Genomic DNA, 21,967 nt, shown 5'->3' with positions numbered 1-21,967 from the left:
AACCATATTTATTTTAAGAAAAAACAAACAAAAAACATATTTCGTGTCGTATATGAAACCGAATATAAGATATGAATAAACGCTTTCATACGTCCATGTGTTCTTACCTCTTTCGTATGTTCCAGGAATGCCATGACATCGTCTGTACACAAATTTGAATTTCGACTCGTCTGCGCATGCGTGCACCTCCGAGAGTGGTGAGTCGCACTGGAGTGTTGACATGGTACCGTTTGTGTAGGAAAACGTGTAGGACCCCTGGAATGGGCACGGCTGGGGAGAACTCGGAGCTGGAAAGAGGAAATAGTAAATATATTGTTTTGTATGTAAAATGTCAGTATTATGAACAAATCCGTTTTGAACAAGACTTTTAAAACTATTACTTTCGATTGCCTCCCTTGAAATTGATAAAAAAGATAATTAACTTGGTTTACACAAAAAAGCTGTTTACTTTGTGAATCATGAGCATTATTTTGGTGCAAATTGCCTGGCTCTGAAAAGACAAGTATTCCTTAATAAACACTGTAAATAGCGGGATTAAAAGTTTTGCGGCACATAATGCCATTTCCATATTTTTTCCGGGTATATAAATGTACTTTCCATTATTGATTTCTTAGACTTATAGTCTATTTTATCGTGATTTTCTAAGAAACGCAAAGAGAAACAAAACAGTAGAACAATTCAAAGATCAATGCAAACAAATCATTCAAAAACAAACGTTTAGACCTGCCGATTTCCTATTTAAACCAAACAAATTATACATGACTAATAACTATGGGGTTTTTCTCTCAGAAAAGCAGACAATGGACACTATTCAGCCAGCTGTATCTAGTTAAATGTTAAAGGATTTATTCCCATACCATTGCTTATATCCCAAATAGACGCATTTAATTCCATTGCATTGCGTTGAAATATTCTTAGAATCCTCTCTGATTCCAACTTTGAATGCAAGCCCGCATAAATGTGAATATGGCTCATGGTTTATTGGCGCAAAATCAAAATCCCATTAATATCTGTCCAATTTAAGCTTAATAAATTTCCATCCCTTGTCTCATCAAGAATTCAATACTTAGTGTATTCTGCGATATCTAAATTATACATGCCACGCAATGAATGTGGTATTATGCAAAGTTAATATTTTGGAAATTCTAACTCTTTTACAGCGGTTTAACGATCATTATGGGGTACAATGCAGTTTATGACATGCATTATATAGCAGAAAACGACTTAACGACTTTATAAATGGCTTTGTAATGAATTGAAAATTGATGGGTTTTCTTCGGAGAAAAATAAAACCTCAAATACAATAATATATTTATGACTATGGAATTGACAAAGCTGTAAACTGATCTGGTGTTGAATGGTCCTTATTGTTGTGTTAACAAATATGGTCTACAACTGTTGCATTTTAAACCGAAATCACAAATAGGTGAATTATTGCATTTCCAACTTAGATTTCAAGCATTTATGTTGTATTTCCAAACAGTACTGCATGTAAAGGTATAAGCAGATGGATACATTCGCGTTTGGCTACCCCTTTCCTATGGCTATGTGTCGTTAATAATTGCAAATAAAAATCCAATACTGATATAAAGCCACAATTACGCTTCCTTTCGTACAAGTATATAAATCAACAGTTCAAGCGTAACTATTTGTGTTGCCTTCATTGCTTTACACAGTCTTACAAAATGAACGACATGACATATTAAGGTGCGGTATCTAAACTCAAATAACACTAAGTCATGATTTATATGCAATATTAAAACAAAAAAATCTTCAAAAAGTAATCTTAAATTCTTGATCATATATGAACAAAATTAATACGCAAGTTACAAACATCAACTATGTTTTTTTATTCTCACTGGTATTAAAAGACACCAGTTGAAAGCTTCAATCAAAAACCATCGCTAGATTAGGAAGATGAATTGCTTTCAAATTGACTACTTATGTAAGATACTTGCTCTTTTAATGGGTAATTCGAGGAAAATAAGTGCAGAAATTGTATGAGTCATAATGTACTCTTTAATTAGTGCCATTTTTTAATGTTTAATGTATAGTTCCACTATCGGTTAGTGGTCACCAAGCCAGACAAGTGGGTTTTCTCTGGGCACTCCGGTTTCCCCCATAACAAAATACCACACCTTCGCGCAACATCGTGCCAACGAAAGTGACTTAGCATAACTTTCTTCACAATCGTTGTAATAAAATATATAATGTTTAAACTAATATAGTTCCGTTTATAGGTAAGGTTCCTAGCAAGGCTTTTCGATTACAGGAAATTATTGGGAATAAAGTTTCCATAATAAATATTTGTTTTTGTTTTATATTGTAAACAACTGCATAAAGGGAGCTCAAATTTATGATCTGTCTAGCCACATTCTTTGAAAAATTAAAGCTTAACATAGCTGCAGAAGAAGTAGGCTACATTAGGACCATCACAGAAGAAGGCTACAGGGGCCATCACAGAAGTAGGCTTACAAGGGTCATCACAGATGTAGGCTACCAGAGTCATCACAGAAGTAGGCTACAAGGGCCATCACAGAAGTAGGCTACCAGAGTCATCACAGAAGTAGGCTTACAAGGGTCATCACAGAAGTAGGCTTACAAGGGTCATCACAGAAGTAGGCTACATGGGTCATCACAGATGTAGGCTACCAGAGTCATCACAGAAGTAGGCTACAAGGGCCATCACAGAAGTAGGCTACAAGGGCCATCACAGAAGTAGGCTACAGGGGCCATCACAGAAGTAGGCTACAAGGGTCATCACAGATGTAGGCTACCAGAGTCATCACAGAAGTAGGCTACAAGGGCCATCACAGAAGTAGGCTACCAGAGTCATCACAGAAGTAGGCTTACAAGGGTCATCACAGAAGTAGGCTACATGGGTCATCACAGATGTAGGCTACCAGAGTCATCACAGAAGTAGGCTACAAGGGCCATCACAGAAGTAGGCTACAAGGGCCATCACAGAAGTAGGCTACAGGGGCCATCACAGAAGTAGGCTACAAGGGTCATCACAGAAGTAGGCTACAAGGGCCATCACAGAAGTAGGCTACAAGGGCCATCACAGAAGTAGGCTACAAGGGCCATCACAGAAGTAGGCTACAGGGGCCATCACAGAAGTAGGCTACAAGAGCCATTACAGAAGTAGGCTACAAGGGCCACCACATAAGTAGGCTACAAGGGTCATTACAGAAGTAAGCTACAAGGGCCATCACAAAAGAAGGCAACAAGGTCCATCACAGAAGTAGGCTACAAGGGCCATAAATAGTTTCCAATAAAGTAGTTTTATTTGTTGCTGTTTATAACTGAGGGGTCAGAACTAGAATAACAAGAGCTGTCACAGAGACAGCGCGCTCGACTATTCCGCCATGTAATGATTGAAAAGTGTTGGCGAAACATGCATGGATCACTGTTAGATTAGATTTCAATGCAGTACATGATGTGCTGAGATATTAACATAAATGTGGTTACATGCAAATTTTTAACCAGAAAGTCTAATAATAAAGGGCCATTATTTGCAAAATACAGTTATCTAACTTGGTTATTCAATTAGGTTGGGTGGTTGAATACCACTGTATAAAGTCTTAATGCAATACATCAAGTAGTTGCAGAGATATTATCATGTGTGTGCTAACATGCAAGACCTTAACCAGAATTTCTAAGTCGCATAATAAAGGGGCAAATTATACAATATGAAAGATAGAGTTATCTTACTTGATTAAATAAGAAGGTTAAATGGTTGGGAGCCTGTGTGTAAAGTTTCAATGCAATTCATGATGTATTCGCTGAGGTATTGACTTAAAAGTGGTTACATGCAAAACCTAAACCAGAATTTCTATATTGAATAAAAAGGGGCCATTATTTGAATACATAGCTAACGTTTCAATGCAATACATGATATATTTGCTGAGATATTGACTTAAATGTGGTTACATGCAAAACCGTAACCAGAATTTCTAAGTCGAATAAAAAAGGGGCCAGTTGCTGAGATATTAACCTATGTGTGCTTGCACGGAAAACCTTAACCGGAATTTCTAAGTCAAATAATAAAGGCTTATTATTTGCAATAAATGCAACCTAGAGTTATCTAACTTGCTTAATTAAGTAGGTTGGATGGTACCATTGTATCATGTCTCAATGCAATACCTAAAGTAGTTGCTGAGATATTAACCTATGTGTGCTTGCACGGAAAACCTTAACCGGAATTTCTAAGTCAAATAATAAAGGCTTATTTTTTTGCATTAAATGCAAACTAGAGTTATCTAACATGGTTAATTAAGTAGGTTGGATGGTTGAGTACCATTGTATAAAGTCTCAGTGCAATACCTCAAGTAGTTGCTGAAATACTCAACTATATGTGTACTTGCACGCAAAACCACCCTGCGAAAAAGGTTCATGAAGTTCATGAACTATTCCAAAAGTTCATGAACTATTCCAAAAGTTTATGAACATCAAAATAATATAGTATTTAAGTTCATGAACTATTATTGTGATAATTTATTAGTTCATGAACTTTTGACCAGTTAACTGAAAGTTCATGAACCACATTTGAAGTTGATGAACTTTTGAATAAGTTCATGAACTTTGAAAGATTGTTTGGCAAGTTCCTGAACATTTCATTAAAGTTAAGCAAAACTGCAATGTAAGGTTAAAGTTTGCATTTAAAAATATCTTTTCTAGTTGTTAATGCACCAGTCAGACAATTGTAACAACGCCCCCCTCCCCTAAGGGCCGGGGTACACCAGGGATTGAGAGGGGAATGTGGCATGTTTTTACCTTTCTTGTTCATCAACTTCGTATACAGATGATCTGTGATTTGTGGCTGAAGGAATATTCTTAACAAAGTGTTGAAAAACAAAAGAAGATATTCTCATAAACCCAAACAACTGGTTTTGAAATATTTTTTTATTGGTTAAGATTCTTAAGAAATAGTTTTCCCATACAACTTCTGTTTTAGTGACCATGCTGTACATATATAATTGATAGGCATTCATAGTCGTTTATATAATTTTTAAACTTCAAAATTGACTTATGTTTTGTTTAAGCAAATGTCTTGAGTCTTGGTTTGCGGTGACGGCAATGTTCCAAACAGTAGTTTTTAATCTCCACTATTAGACAGCGTGAAAATGTAACACATTGGCTAATAGATAGTAAGATAATTAATAGCTATGATTTCTATCCTCTAGAGTAATTCAAAATCCATTAGTTGTCTTTAACGCAGCTGAATGACAACAATAAGCCGCCATTTTGAATTGAACCGGAAGTACAGTTCTGCAGACGATAATGGATGAAACTTTCATTGTGTAGGTCATTAAAATGACCAGGATGGCAAACTGGTGAGTTTTTACCTATCACTTGTAAATTATTGTTGAACTAAATTGGTTTTGACTCCTTACTAAATGTACAACGTTATTCAATGACAATATCAATTGACTGTAAATTGTAATTTCTGGAAAGAGCATGTCAATCGTCAATTTGATTTTTTTCTAATTATGAATTATATGTTTTTCTTACAAAAAAATCATAAGAACTTATTGTCATTTCGCTTCATCACTTTGAAATGTGTTTACTTGTGTAATACTTTCATTTGATCGGAAAAGAGACAATTTAAAGAAGTCGCGAAAATATGTGACAGTTTGAAATTGTGATATGTTCTTGGGTGATTGGGTGAAGAAAATATGTCTTACATATAATTGTTTATGATATTCACTAAAGTAAATTGCCCATTTCAGACTCAATGGAGACGAGTAATACAAAACCATTTATGCAGTTACTCAGCTATAGATGTGGCGAAAGTGAGGATGTCAACTTTTCCTGTTACCGGTACGCCTGAACCCTGATCATGTTGCCACCATACCGAGCCCCAACCCACCAACATGTCCTGTACAATTTCTGCAGGTGCTCACGTATTCATGACACTACTGACTAGAGTAACTGGTAAGGGTTTAAGCTAAGATAATTTTAAAAGTTATGAATTTTTTTTCTTGTCATGAACGCGTCATAGTGGATTTCAATGGAACCAAATACATATTTGACAGAAGTGAGTGTTAATACAAAGTCATACATTTATTGTTTTCCCGGGAGGACCCACTTCTCTCAAACATAGCAATTCTACTACGAGAGCAATGCCCCTTAACTGTCATATGACTCAAGAACTTGACAGTAGATCGCAATTGGTATCACTTTTTTTACTTTGAGGCTTAAATGTGAATAGTCCTGTACCTACAATTAATACTAGCTAATTTTGTTTCAACTGCATAGTGAACAGCTTAAAATCTCATCTATTATATAATCTTCTAGAGTTAAAATAAAAAAAAAATTGGCCTTATTTAAAGAAAGAAGACTTTAATTATGTATTTTAAACTTGCTTCTTATCATCAAAAGATAAATTCAATGTCATATATTGTTCAGGGAAATCAGACTTAAAATAGAGGAAGACAACTGTCGGTTGAGAAAGAAAAGGAGGACATATTACTGCACTGCAGTATAGAATCAAATCATCTACCAACTCCATGTTAGTTTCTTTGGGAATCAACATTGATACAGATGTTATTTTGGAAACTGTTCAAAAATATGAGTTACACTATCTTAACTAGAGAAGAAGTGAAAAACTGTTCCTGTATAGTGAGGGACTGCTTTACACAAACTAAATCCTGTCAGAAAAAGTTTGGCAAGTCGCAGTGATTAAATAAATTTGAAACTTACACACAATCTACCCTAAAGAAGAAGAACCATCATCATCTACAATGATTACATCATTTGGCAAGGTCTTAGGTGTATAAACTCACAGCAGTGTTATGTGTCATAAAAAGTGGAAGTGTTATAAATGGACGATTTCTTGGCAAAACCATAGAACTGTCATATTTTATAATGATTAGTCTTGTTTCAATATAACTTCTTAAACCATTATGAAAAACAATGAAGTAGTATTATAAATTAATGTGTGTTCAATTACATAACTATTGAAAGTACATTCATTAGAATATTTATGTGATGGTCAAGTTTAATTTGCTTACAATCCACTAATAGTCTATTACAGTCGTGATCATCACATTTCTACATGTTTATTGCATAACATTCATAGTTTCCAATTATTAAGTAAATTGTTGTGATCATAGTGAAATTTTGTTGGTGAATATTCATGAAATTTATAATATTAATTTGCTGCAAAAAGTTCATGAAAGAAAAATGACCACTTATGATGAACACTTAGTTCAGTTACTTTTAGTTCATGAAGTTCTTGAAATTTGGTTCAAGAACTCTAGTTGAATGACTTTTAGTTCATGAACTTCATGAATAAATTGGCCATTTTTCCTTCATTTCATGAACTCATGAATAATTCATGAACTTCATGAACCTTTTTTCGCCGGGGCTGATAACCGGAATTTCTAAGTCGAATAATAAAGGCCTATTATTTGCATTTTATTCAAATAAGTGTTATCTTACTTCATTAATTTAGTATGTAAGATAGTTGGGAATACATATCCAAAGTTTCAATGCAATAAATGATGTATTTACTGAGATAATGACTTAAAGGTGCTTACATGCAAAACCTTAACCAAGGTGTGACGCCGACGCCAGGGTGAGTAGTATTGCTCTCCTTATTCTTCGAATAGTCGAGCTTAAAATGACTAAACAAAAGAAGTTAAAGAAGCCAACCAACGGAAAGCAGCCACAACAACCCATAAAAGCTAGTCCTGACTCTAAATCGGATGTCCCAGAATAATGGAATGAAATTAAAACCATGTCGTTTGCGTTGATTTGTCTGAATTCGGAAGAAAACTCTCTCTAGGAAATTCAAAATTGTAAATTATGCAAATTGTCGAAGATTACAGACATAAAAGCGATGTTCAATACTTGATGCTTCAGTGTAGGAAGTTGATGAATGAGGAATCCTAAAAATAAGACAAGTTCATTAAACTTATATTGATACAATACAGAGCAGGGGTTTAAAGAGCTGTGGTTATTACTGCAGTCTGCGATGGTTTTAATTTTGTGAATTCCATTTAGACATTTATAAAACACACTGAAAAGAATGTATCATATAAACAAACAGGTGAATAAAGTTAATTCCCATATCTTCCATGTTACACCTTAAAATATGCTAGTTTTGATGCATTTGTTCGCAGTATTGACACCAAGAAAGTCTTTGCTGTGGAATACATAGTTATACGATTGTGGTAATGTCTTAATACTCTAATATTTGACTTCTTCAGTGAGTGATATTACGCCCCTGTCAAGTGTAACCACGCCCCCCACCCCCAGATCCGGGGGTATACCGGGGATAGCAGGGGAAATGGGCCGTGTTTTTACCTTCCAGGTGGCCGCGCAGTGCCAGGTAAATGCGGTGGTTTTGTCTTCGTGCCAAAAATAGCGGGGAATGGTCCTTACCTATGGTCCCTGGGCTGCGGGGGCATTTGGCGGGGATTTAACCAGCAGTTTGTCCCCGCTGGTCGGGGATTTTACCCGGGCTTGGCTGGACCGAAAGTCAAAGTCCCCGCTTATCCCCGGACCTGGGAGAGCCGTGGTTACAATTGACTGGTGCATTAATTGTATAATAGTGTTTTGTTTATACACATACAGCATTGCTTTTAGATAGATCAGTTCGATGTTGAGTAAACGCAAATTTGTTTCACGCATATAATACCGTTTCTGCGAAGGATATGTTGGTATATTTTGAATAATTTTCATTGTCATAATTACAGACCTATCGTTCCATTACTTCTATCAACTATCACATAAAAAACAACAGCCTGGCCGAAGTGCTTTTCTGTTCCTACTTAGCGTTTGATTTATTTATTTTAGTCACGTAATATTGACATTTAAAGAGTAAACATCATCCCAGCCGTACACTACTCCGCTAACACTGCAAATTTAGTTTCATTTAAACGTTTTAAATTTCAATTCTGATACCTTCAATGCGTTTTCACACCGATATATATAAAATAATTTGCATATTGGGAATGTCCGCGGAAGCGGCAATATGTAATCAAATCCGAAAATCCATTTTCTGGCGCCAGGGTTTTGATAAAAATCCATTTGATCAAACCAATTTCTTTTGTTCATTTTAATTCAATTTTATATACCAATACTACAAAATATGCAAGTGTACTCGGATAAATCAATTATGATAAATTGGCTTATCATCATCCAAAATGCAGGAAACAAGGCTCACCAAATCATAAGAAAGTGTAACATTCTCATCATATCTCGAATTTGTAGACTAAATAAATTTGGTAGCGTAATCCGATAGAAAACAGCTTCCTTCGCTAAAAGGGTATATCGTTTGGACGATATGTTTATTTTCAATCCATAAATTGAAACCTATCTTGAACTATGTGTTAATCATACTTGACATTTGGTTCCTGGGAGCAGCTATTTGAAGGTTTAAATTTCAAATTAAACATTGATTAATCATGTAAAACGGTCGAACAATATTACTTCTCAAAAGCAAACACAACGGTCTCTGTTTTTTCATGAATAACATATTCACTAATAAACAAAATGCCCGCTGAAGAGATCATCGCGGGGCTGACAGTGGCGCTGTAATGGGGCTGACATCGCGGGGCTGACAGTGTCGCTGTGATGCTCAAGTAGAAACCGGTAACAATGATCAAATGTGTCAATGCAAATACGTTATTAATGCACCTGCCAATTGTAACCCAAGGTCCGGAGGTATACCGGGGATAGCCGGGGAAATGGGGTGTGTTTTAACCTTCCAGGTGGCCTCGGTTGAATATGGTGGTTTTGTGTTCGCGCAAATAATAGCGGGGGATGGGCCTTACCTAGGGTCCCTTGGTTGCGGGGGCATTTGGCGGGGATTTTACCAGCAGTTGGTCCCCGCAGAGAGAGAGAGTGGGGATTTTACCCGGGCTTCGGGGTGGGGGGGGGCGTGGTTGTAATTGACTGGTGCATATTAAATGTATTCATGGATGTTATAACATAATGAATATGTTTGTAATTACTTCCAAGAACCATCAAATTGTCTCAGAATTCAATAATGTCAGGAATAGTTTATATTTGTTCAGTGTTTATTTACTTTTATCTAAGTATTTGAATATGTATCCCATAATCGCATCGTTTTGTGACACAGTCAATCTATAGCTCTGAAATACTTATGATGAGACTTAAACTTTGCTTAGGGTCGATTTGCAGTAAATGTAGTTTCACTGTTATAGTCGTATTCATGTTATATGCTGTACATACACTTTGCAAACATATGACAATACAAGTAACATTAAGATATACACGAGGGGTTGGTGCCCAGCAAGTTACTGTAAAACGTAGGTAAAAACATAAAATAAATACTTGCCTTTGACCAAAGTGTGTAAGGGGGCATCACCGTTGATCAACCCACAGACGTCCGAAAATGATTCGTCATACCAACAGCGACCTGAAATAATAGAAATATCAAATTGAAGGGAGGTTGGCCATTTAAATCACATGAAATTACAGTGACAGGCACAGTAGCCATTAAAACTCTACCCGATCTAGGCCTCGAAATCTAAAACCATGTGTCTACAAGAAAGGGACATCACCTTATCAGATATACACAGGACAGTCACAGGACGTCACATTTTGCATACACAGGACAATCACATCTTATACTATCAATGCAACCATAAACAAACGTATACAAATTGGGATTACTGCTGTGGCGGGGTCAGTGACACTACCAACATACATTTACGTGTTGTTGTTGTATAAATGTCAATTGATCACAGAAGTAGAACATACAAAGTATATGTTCTGGTTGTTATAAATATTTATATTGAACACACTTTATTCCAAGTTATATATTGTAAAAAGTACAACGTTGCAATAAATATTGAAATATTGATACCAATCTTTACACAGAGTGCATTTAATGATGGCACTTTCAGTTATTTCGGACAGGGCAATGAATTTGGACGTTTCGCACTTGTATGATAAATTTTGCTACGCTTGTTTGATCTTATCTTGATATTGTTTTGACATATCTTGGAATTTTATCATATCGACTTTTCCTTCAAGTATGGAAATAATATCTAGCGGAATATTGAACCAATAAAGCTATAGTTGCCTTGCAATAAAAGTCAGTCATACGGTGAGTGAGGTTGAAATGAAATACAAGAGTTTTGATAATAAAATATGGCCATGAATTGTGTGAGCTCATTTGTATTGATATTTCGATATGCTTTTTTCCCTCACCAAACACGTGGTTTATATTTTGATACACTCTTTTCCCACACCAAACACGTGGTTTATATTTTGATATGGTCTTTTTCCTCACCAAACACGTGGTTTATATTTTGATACACTCTTTTCCCACACCAAACACGTGGTTTATATTTTGATATGGTCTTTTCCCAAACTAAAAAGTGTGATACATTTTGATATGGTCTTTTCCCACCAAACAATAGTTATACATTTGATATGGTCTTTTCCCACCAAACAATCGTTATACATTTTGCTATGCTCTTATCCCACCAAACAATAGTTATACATTTTGATATGCTCTTATCCCACCAAACAATAGTTATACATTTTGATATGCTCTTATCCCACCAAACAATAGTTATACATTTTGATATGCTCTTATCCCACCAAACAATAGTTATACATTTTGATATGCTCTTTTCCCACCAAACAATAGTTATACATTTTGATATGCTCTTATCCCACCAAACAAAAGTTATACATTTTGATATGCTCTTATTCCACCAAACAATAGTTATACATTTTGATATGCTCTTTTCCCACCAAACAATAGTTATACATTTGATATGCTCTTTTCCCACCAAACAATACAAAGAATATAGTTATACATTTTGATATGGTCTTTTCCCATCAAACAATAGTTATACATTTTGATATGCTCTTTTCCCCACACTAAACATTAGATGGGGGTGGGGATCTAGCACACGGTAAAATCTTCCGAGATGTAAAAGCAAAATATTCAATTTTATAACATAACAGACATCAGCATATGTTACATATGTGTTTGCATATATATTTTTTTTTAATTTGATCCACACTTTTCCATAACTAAATCCCTCATGCACTCTTAAAGCAGTGGCATTCTATAGACCCCATTTACGCATACGTTTCCTAATTGCAATGAGGAATCACAGAATGTAAAGTTGACGTCTTCAATTGCTTGAAATGCCACTTTAACGATCTCTTCATTACTGTTGTTGGAAAGTTTAAATTAAGAATCCACTTTCGTAGCTACAATTGAAAATGGATAACAAAACATATCAAATATCCTGCTCCAAAGTTTAACCGAAATTGTACATTTTGTCAAGAAACAGTTTGCTGAAAATTTCCGTGAAACGGTAACTTCACTAGCCAGTGCTAGGATGTCAGTGCTAGCTAGGATGCCAGTGCTAGCTAGGATGCCAGTGCTAGCTAGGATGCCAGTGTTAAGATGCCAGTGCTAGCTAGGATGCCAGTGCTAAGATGCCAGTGCTAGCTAGGATGCCAGTGCTAGCTAGGATGCCAGTGCTAGGATGCCAGTGCTAGCTAGGATGCCAGTGCTAGGATGCCAGTGCTAGCAAGGATGCCAGTGCTAGCTAGGATGCCAGTGCTAGCTAGGATGCCAGTGCTAGCTAGGATGCCACTGCTAGGATGCCAGTGCTAGCTATGATGCAAGTGCTATAATGCCAGTGCTAGCTAGGATGCCAGTGCTAGCTAGGATGACAGTGCTAGGATGCCAGTACTAGCTAGGATGCCAGTGCTAGGATGCCAGTGCTAGGATGCCAGTGCTAGCTAGAATGCCAGTGCTAGAATGCCAGTGCTAGCTGGGATGCCAGTGCTAGGATGCCAGTGCTAGCTAGGTTGCCAGTGCTAGCTAGGATGCCAGTGCTAGCTAGGATGCCAGTGCTAGGATGCCAGTGCTAGAATGCCAGTGCTATCTGGGATGCCAGAGCTAGGATGCCAGTGCTAGCTAGGATGCCAATGCTAGCTAGGATGCCAGTGCTAGCTAGGATGCCAGTACTAGATAGGATGCCAGTGCTAGGATGCCAGTGCTAGAATACCAGTGCTAGCTGGGATGCCAGTGCTAGGATGCCAGTGCTAGCTAGGATGCCAGTGCTAGGATGCCAGTGCTAGCTAGGATGCCAGTGCTAGGATGCCAGTGCTAGATAGGATGCCAGTGCTAGGATGTCAGTGCTAGAATGCCAGCGCTAGCTGGGATTCCAGTGCTAGGATGCCAGTGCTAGCTAGGATGCCAGTGCTAGCTAGGATACCAATGCTAGCTAGGATGCCAGTGCTAGCTAGGATGCCAGTGCTAGCTAGGATGCCAGTGCTAGGATGCCAGTGCTAGCTAGGATGCCAGTGCTAGGATACCATTGCTAGCTAGGACACCAGTGCTAGGATGCCAGTGCTAGCTAGGATGCCAGTGCTAGGATGCCAGTGCTAGGATGCCAGTGCTAGCTAGGATGCCAGTGCTAGAATGCCAGTAATAGCTAGGATGCCAGTGCTAGGATGGTGATGTTCTGTTGAACAATTTCCATTGAAACCTTTGTTTAAGTGGTAATGAGTGCCTGACATTATCAAGTTTCTTCAACGAATGAAATGGCTTATCTTTTGGGGTAAACTTATGTCCATTCGAATTAAAACACCAACATTTTATTCATTTCTTTCTTCTTATCTCTTCAGAGAGCAAATCTACTTTTTTTATATAAATATCAGTATAATTAATAAAGTAAGGCCAAGAGAAAATAAATGCATGGTTATTGCAACATGATACCAAGGTATAGCAGGTAATTTTCAATAAAGAACTACAATATGAATCAGCCGCTTCTGGGCGCTACTTGACTCGCGTACTTATGAATAGCGGACAAAGGGTCTATTTTATTTGGCCGTGCACTTCCGTTTAAAACTGGTTCCTAGACGCTCCTGTTTGAGGTATAAAGCCGGGGACCAAAAGTAGCATGATACCTATGAACGGCACTGCTTCGCAGTACCGTCCAAAAATCAAGCATTCACTACATATTTTTGTAGTATGGATGAGCGCAATTAAATGGTGTCACACTGTTTCTGAAAACTTTAAGAGTTATGACATCTGCGTTTAAGTTTGATCATTCGGTTAATTAACAATTAATGGCAAAAGTTAAAATAGAAGCACAACATTTGTATTGGCTTTAAGTTACGCAACCTTTGGAGAATTTGGCTAGTGTCACTCATATTGGTACGAAATGCCACTTTTAATAAATATATCCCATACGGTGGTAAACCCCACTAGATAACATATGGGAAACTAGTGTTTGGAAATCGGAAATCTTTGCTATAGATAACCGAATCAAAACGGACCAAGCATTACGATTTACTATCGGACAATTAATCGAAAGTTCATTATATTCTTTGGAAATACTTTCTTTTAACTTGGTATCGTCATGATCATTTACATGGTTCAAACTTGAAGTAGCAATTGTGATAATATAGTCATGCTTTGTTGGAACAATTAATAATTTTCCATAAACCTTTAATTCTTTAATAACTAAACGAAATAACATAAAAACAAATCGCATGCATAATACTCGCACATGTTTAAGTTTCAAATTGATGCATACGCTCCAAGTACATGTAAGTAATACCATTACAAAAAATGCGTAATTACCGGAAGAAACATTCGCGACATCAATTTTGGACAACCACTAACGAATGTCACTGACATACCATTGTCAGCTACGATTTATCGATTGTACTCTTTAATCGCTTCATCCTATGGGAAACTATACAGTTTCGTGTGCATTTGTTTCTGTCTGTCAGTTGTCTGTTTCTGGCTCACTTTTAATTTTCGGTTAAGGTAAACGAAAATCAAAAGTACGTATTTTGCAATCAAAATAGAAAAATTGCCATTATTTACACTGTAGTAATATTTTATTTATAATGTGTGTTTATTAAACGATTTCTTGAAAAATGTAAAGAAACGTTGTCAACTCATTATTATGATACAGATAATGGTTAATGAAAACAGATATAGCCTGGCATAAAACCGTATATATATATATATATATATATGTGTGTGTGTGTGTGTGTGTGTGCGTGCGTGCGTGCGTGCGTGCGTGCGTGCGGTAATCAAACATTGCGCAACAAAACATGGCAACCGGAATGCGGAGAACATGACAAGGAATGGAACGGAGTAATCGTTTATGGCAGGCAAGCATGATGGTGGTGTGGTGTTTTCTGACGCCGATTAACTCGTTTGTGGAATGGTCTAATAATGACGGATGAGCTTTGACGGAATAATGTCTACAGGTATTTACACAGCGTCATCGCCTGGTCAGAAAAGTCATTGCCAGGGAAATAAGAATATCGTTCTTCATCCTAACGACAATCAATCGTCTTCCGATAGGAATTTGGCAATACTCGAATTTCACCAAGATGCTTGTTTAAATATCTTATGTACAGAATTGAATCCCGGTTGAAATTTCTTTATTTTTCATTAAAGCATTCGATGTAGGATTTAAGGGGTCTCATATGTGTTTGATTCACAATTGTCAATCAATGAATTTACAAAAAGTATAACTAGTACATATTCCGAATCATGTACATGAATGCCATCACATATTTACCATATGCTGGCAGAGTTCAACCTAAAATTGCTTAAAGAAACCTACAGACGAGGTATTGTGTGAAAATTCGCCCTACAACACGTCATAGCTTGCAAATGCGCGCTCTGTGTGTGGAGAATTAATGCGAAAAATGAAGATGCTCGCTACCATTTCACCCTCGCTATTGATTCAGACTATTTGATTGATCGATTGTCATTCCATCCATATTTTCAGCATGTAGAATGGTACCAGCGGTTTTCCATTGTAGGTTCGCTCCTGCAGTGTTGGTTCATTTTACTTGGAATCCTAGACATGCTTTGATTTTTAATGTAGCGCGTAGGTCTGTTTAACAGATGAATTGATTTTAGACCCTTGACGTGAAAGTTAAAGGGATACTCTTGTATGTGTTCGGAATTCACGCCATGTCCATTCTGGACATGTATTAATCTGGTAAATCAATTAAGACCACCAGTGGGTCATGATTTATGCTAGGATCAAAGATGGTTGTACCTTTTGAATCGGTTTACTCAGAATCAGAGAAAAATCTAGTCATATATCTAATATGACATCGACAACGGTGCAATGAGTTCAGTTTCTGTTTCTCGGTTCACTGCAAAGATTCTGATTTTGGTTACAGATTATTGCTTTTACAAACTTTCGTTTCAGCGCAGCGCTTATAGCATACCACCATAAACATATATTTACACCTCAACTTCCATTCCTTAAATGAACGTCATTTCGGCAATTGCGTTCATCAATCGATGAACGCAACATCTTCGGATATGTTCGGATCGCAATTCATTGCATAACAATATACATGATAAATATTTATCTTGTTATTGTTTGTATTGTGTCAGAAGGTCCCCTAAAATATAAATCAACATTTTAGAAAGTGTTAGTTTTTAAATTTTAAATGTTTAGTTGCCATAACTGTTTGAATTTTACGTTTAAAAGTGATTTCAAGTGGTTGATCTTTTCCCGCGATATTGTGACGTCATTTAAAAAAAATGCTTCCGGTTAGAGTCGGGTCGTTCTATTTACAGAATGGGTAGGAATGGGTTACTGAAAAGTTTTTTTAAATGAAAATAAGTTTTTTTAACAATTCTTAAATGAAATAATGAACTATTGGTGTAAATATAAGTAATGAATTGCGGGCTTGATGTCATTATCGGGGATATGAACGTTATTGGGCTGGTCAAAGTACTGTTCGGACTCCACACACTTTGACCAGCCCAATTGCGTTCATTATCGGGGATATGAACGTAATTGGGCTGGTCAAAGTACTCGTGGAGTCCTTCGGACTCCACACACTTTGACCAGCCCAATTGCGTTCATACCCCGATAATGACATCAAGCCCGCAATTCATTCCTTAAATAATAACTGTTGACATCAACAGATTAATTCTATACCCATATAATTGGAAGTTTCCTTAATCTGTCATATCGTCTAGGAAACCGTGTTCAATCTAGTACGAAACGTAATTGAAAGAAAAGTTTTTTATGAATCGATCTGCTTGATCTTGTCATAGAGCTATGCATGTAATTACATCGATTCCATACTTGATTATCAAAGATTACGCGACTGACAGTTTCGCACGACAACTATGCCCGTGGTCGATACTAGTCACAGAGGTAGATTAGCATATGACAAGGGTAGCGCCACAGAGCCGATGTTCTTTTCAGAAAGGAACGCAGCTTTTAAGTGCCACCCAGGTTTTAAATCATCACTTCAGTAACTTATTTTCACTTTTAAAAATATATGTTTTATCAAATTTTCATAAAACTTGGTCAGATTGCTGACTATGTCTAAAATCTAAGGTGAGTTAAGGGTCATGTCCGATCAAAAGGTAGTTCAATAGGTTAAATGCTCAACACGCTTTGTTAATATTCTTATGGGATCAAAATAAAGGTTACTAGTTTAAATGTTTGATAAACCTTGTTCACAATAAAGATACACTTTCTTCGTAATCTTCCTTAACCCAGGCTAGAATATGTATCTTTGTTATGTTGGTCAAGTTTGATTATGGGTCAGGTCCAAGCATACACTAGGTATCAAGGTCAAACGTCGAAAACCCAATTAACACTGTTCATTACATTTCCTCCCAAATCTTCATGAAACTTTGTCAGAATATAAGTCTCTCTTTAATCTAGATAAGGTTTATTATACGAGTCATGGCTGATGATAGAAAAGAAGGTCACTGGGACAAATGTTCAAAAAGTATATACATAACGTAGCGAGAGGCCCCATGTTGGCGATACATAAGGTATACATAACGTAGCGAGAGGCCCCATGTTGGCGATACATAAGGTATACATAACGTAGCGAAAGGCCCCATGTTGGCGATACATAAGGTATACATAACGTAGCGAGAGGCCCCATGTTGGCGATACATAAGGTATACATAACGTAGCGAGAGGCCCCATGTTGGCGATACATAAGGTATACATAACGTAGCGAGAGGCCCCATGTTGGCGATACATAAGGTATACATAACGTAGCGAGAGGCCCCATGTTGGCGATACATAAGGTATACATAACGTAGCGAGAGGCGTTGGCGATACATAAGGTATACATAACGTAGCGAGAGGCCCCATGTTGGCGACACATAAGGTATTCATAACGTAGCGAAAGGCCCCCTGTTAGCGATACATAAGGTATTCCTGACTCTTTGTTTCACTTTGTCATCAATGTGATTTTCTAAATTGGTGGTCCGTACAAGTGGAACAAGAGGCTATCTTACTGGCTTTATACTGCAGCAGGTTTGGATGCCACTGGGTGAAGACGAGACAGATGAAACACTTTCTGTTGTTGGAATCCCTGAAAAACACATTCGTATGAAATTATCAGTTCAACAAGAAAATGAAATATTAGCCCAGCTGTGTGTCTGTATTACGTCATGAACTTTGGAGTTCATCTAAAAAGGTACAAGCAAAAGGGTCGTAAGTTTTTTTTTCTATTTGTGGCGTCATTTAGAACCGTTTGGCTTATTATCTTGTCTGCATGATTTAATAACATAAGCTAGTTCTGGATATTATGTCTGGCATGCTACGTATATTCCGTACATTGTGCCATCAAGCTTTGCTGTTCTTCTTGATAAAAGGCCTGTAAAACAATCACTCTAAACAAATAATAAGAACTTGCCTGAACAGTCGGCATTTTGAGTATGGCTATGAAAATTTTCTTACCGTCGCCGTACCAATATCTACTATGTTTTATCGTATATCAATATTGTCTCTTTGTTATATCATGACTACCTAAACAGATAGTTTCATCATCTAAACATTTTCTTTGTTATGTCGTTACAATTCAAAGGTGCATACACGGCCTGTTTAGCTAAATAGGCGGCATTTCCCTGGCCAGACTGCGTCCAAGTGTGGCTCTGTACATCTGTCTTACTTCGTACATACACAATTTTGTGTACAACACTTACTTGTTAAGCATGAAGAACTTGTTCCCCTCTCGCTGTATGCAGGTGCCCTTGTGAGTCATACTGTTAATGGATATGTCCGTCCGTCTGCCCTCATGCCACTGACCCCGCCACTCCACCGGGAAATAACACTCGGAACCTGAAATTGAGGAGATGAACGGTTATAAGACAAGAGCACCACGAAGGTATGCTGTCGCTAGTTGATTAAGGGACATATACCAAATGTTATATATTTAATATATAATGTAGTGGCAACTTTAAAACGCCGGAAGTAAGCAAAATTTCTTTCTTTCTGATTTCAGATATTGGACTGAATTCAAAGTATAACAACAAATTATGCTATACTATTATATAACGGACACACTATATAGAAGTATGGCTATACTTTAATTAAGGGTTCACATAGCCCAATAAGTTACCTACATGATATAAAGATGTATCTAAATTATAAAACAAAAAAATCAAAATATAAGTTCAAACGCAAAACCTGTTACGAATTCGCACAAAACATTTACATGTTTGCACAACATAAAATATAAAAACATAATAATACATGTTCATAACTACAAATGACAAGGCCGGCGGTTCATACGCATGTCTGCTGTTGTTTCTATATGGTATAATTTCATTATTTTTGGTAACTAATTTTATCTAAGTACCGATAACGCCTTGTCTCTAATAAAAAGATATGTTTCAATGTTAACGTGCATTTTTGAGAAACACCTTTAAAGCCTAAACGACGATAAAAAAGATCTGCGAAATTTCAGACAAATTTTCACACCAACGTACCTTTAAGTGCAATTGATTTGCAATACGCACTAATAATGCGAGAAACCGATTATTCAGTAACATTTTTACATGGTGTGTGTTGCCAAAATAAACATGATTTAAAAAATGGCATCCGTTCACTCTTCCGAAGGAATTATGTACATTGCCCAGATCAACTCAACTTTTTTTGGCACATATCAAGAACGTTTACAGCAATTTTGTGAAAGTATAAATTAGTATTTAACATTTATCAACGTATTGCATGTACATCATTCAAGGAATGGAAAATACAATCAACCCAAATCAATTGAACTGAAATATGTCTCCTTTTCTTTTGTTCGTATCAAAACCTTCATCTGCATCTTTGTCAAACTAATTACACAAACCATTACATAATGACATCGTTGTGAAAAACATTTGCGATCAAAGAGTCTCTCAGCACCCAAGAATAGAAACTAGTTGCTGTAAATCAATGTTCGCAAAACTATAATTCATCTGCCAACAAAACCAGCAAGAAATTAATGAACCACTTTACTCCCGCAAAAACACAAGTTAAAAACAACTGCGGAACAAAAACATCATCTAATCATGTTAAGATTACCAGAACCGTTTATATCTCTTTTATGATACGTTTTGTGGAACTGGAAGAAGTTAAATTTCTTAGACCTCTCAAAGAGTGTAAGCAGTAGAATGCTAAAACAAAATATTTACAGTAATAAACATGCGAATTCAAACAAAAAACACACCATCATTGAAACGTTCATGAGCCTGAAGTATAAGAGTTGTACTTCAAATAGCATGAGATGAACGGGTAATGAATGTAATGTTTGAAATCTTCTTACAGGTTCTCCGCTTGGAATTTACGTTTCCAACGGAGAAATAATTCATGGCATCTGCATGGGGCCCGTCTGTAGGTCTATAGAGGTCTAATAACCGGCTTAATGGAACTATTTTCTGGTGGATAATCGCTCGTAGATTTTTAGATAAGTGTTAAATGTGATAAATGCGTTCCGACGATGCGTTATTTATGGGAAATTGTTATACAAAAGTAGCTTTTTATACCAGCAATCTGGAAACAATGACAGAAATGTCTTAAGCATTGGTATTGGAATCAAAATATGTCACTGACATAAACTGATGTTCATTGTAAATTTAAAGTTAAGGTAAGAAAGCAAACTAGTGAGAATATGTCCACTATACCAACACGATACCAACACTATACCAACACGATATGAACAGTCAATATTATAATGCTAGTTTATGTACGTGGGCAATAACAAAAGTATGCCATAACTTGTATGCTTTCATGTACATACAGTCGTGTCTACCAAAGTAGATCTAGAACTCAAGATGTTCATATGACAAGCATCTTTACTGGTACACCAGATAATTAACTGTCCACTGCTGGCATTCAATAACGGTCGGAGACTGATTGGGTGTTTTCCCTGTGGGGCCTAAAAATTTTTGTTTGGTTAGGGTTACATCCTTTTCAAAAATAGGTAAGGTAGGTAGGCTTTTTTTATTAGGCTTTATATAAGAATGTAATTTTCATTATTGGAGAATGGTGTATCTTATTTATAAGCATTTAAGGTTTTAAACTTCATATTGAAAAGCAAAAAAAAAAGAGCAAAAAAAAATATTATTATTTTTTTTTTTTTTTTTTTTTTCAAACTGACTATAAAAACGGTAGGGTCGGCGCCTATTCCGTAGGTAGGGTCGGGTAACCCGAACAAAATGTATTTTTTTTAGTTAGGCCTGGACACGCCAAATATTACTTTAATAAACAAACAATAGATGTTCAGTGAGGGCATTAAATTACCACTTAGACGGAACTCACGGTCTTTCATTTTTAAGAGTTGCCGGGAAATTGATTGTTTTTTGTTTGTTTTGAGAGCTATTTTCATAATTTTGTGTGACCTTCAAAGTGAAATGCATCTTGTTTAATTGTAACATTGAAAGAAAACTAGACCTTACTTATCTCGGTTGTTCACAATGGTATATTAAGATCTCTGTTACTTAAATATCCAGGGTTAGGTTTTAAGGTGAATTGGTTCTCAGACGTAGCCTTGTTGTTTTTAAGAAGTAACCCCTTTTAAAAATGTATTTAAAATAACTTGATACATGAAAAAATATCCAATTAAAATTATCATTTTGTTAATATGTCAGTCATAACAATTATTTATAAATTTGACAAATAGCCGGTAACACTTTTGAAAGTATCTGATATCATGT

At 36.5% G+C, this 21,967-nt stretch overlaps 1 protein-coding gene across 1 annotated transcript in view; it reads right to left on the bottom strand.

Moving 5' to 3' along the window:
* Positions 1-21,967, bottom strand: part of LOC128214213 (uncharacterized) — a 78,590-nt gene that overhangs the window by 13,386 nt on the left and 43,237 nt on the right. The window contains exons 2-5 of the mRNA XM_052920563.1: positions 18,971-19,106; positions 18,281-18,357; positions 10,313-10,393; positions 108-287 (exon numbers count right to left, since the gene is read on the bottom strand). Coding sequence (XP_052776523.1) covers positions 108-287; positions 10,313-10,393; positions 18,281-18,357; positions 18,971-19,106 — 474 coding nt within the window. The remainder of the gene's footprint in view (positions 1-107; positions 288-10,312; positions 10,394-18,280; positions 18,358-18,970; positions 19,107-21,967) is intronic.

Source organism: Mya arenaria, chromosome 13 (assembly GCF_026914265.1).
Source record: "Mya arenaria isolate MELC-2E11 chromosome 13, ASM2691426v1".
Classification (NCBI taxonomy): domain Eukaryota; kingdom Metazoa; phylum Mollusca; class Bivalvia; order Myida; family Myidae; genus Mya; species Mya arenaria.
Note: the sequence above shows the minus strand (reverse complement) of the source record. Positions and strands in the feature narration are given on the sequence as shown.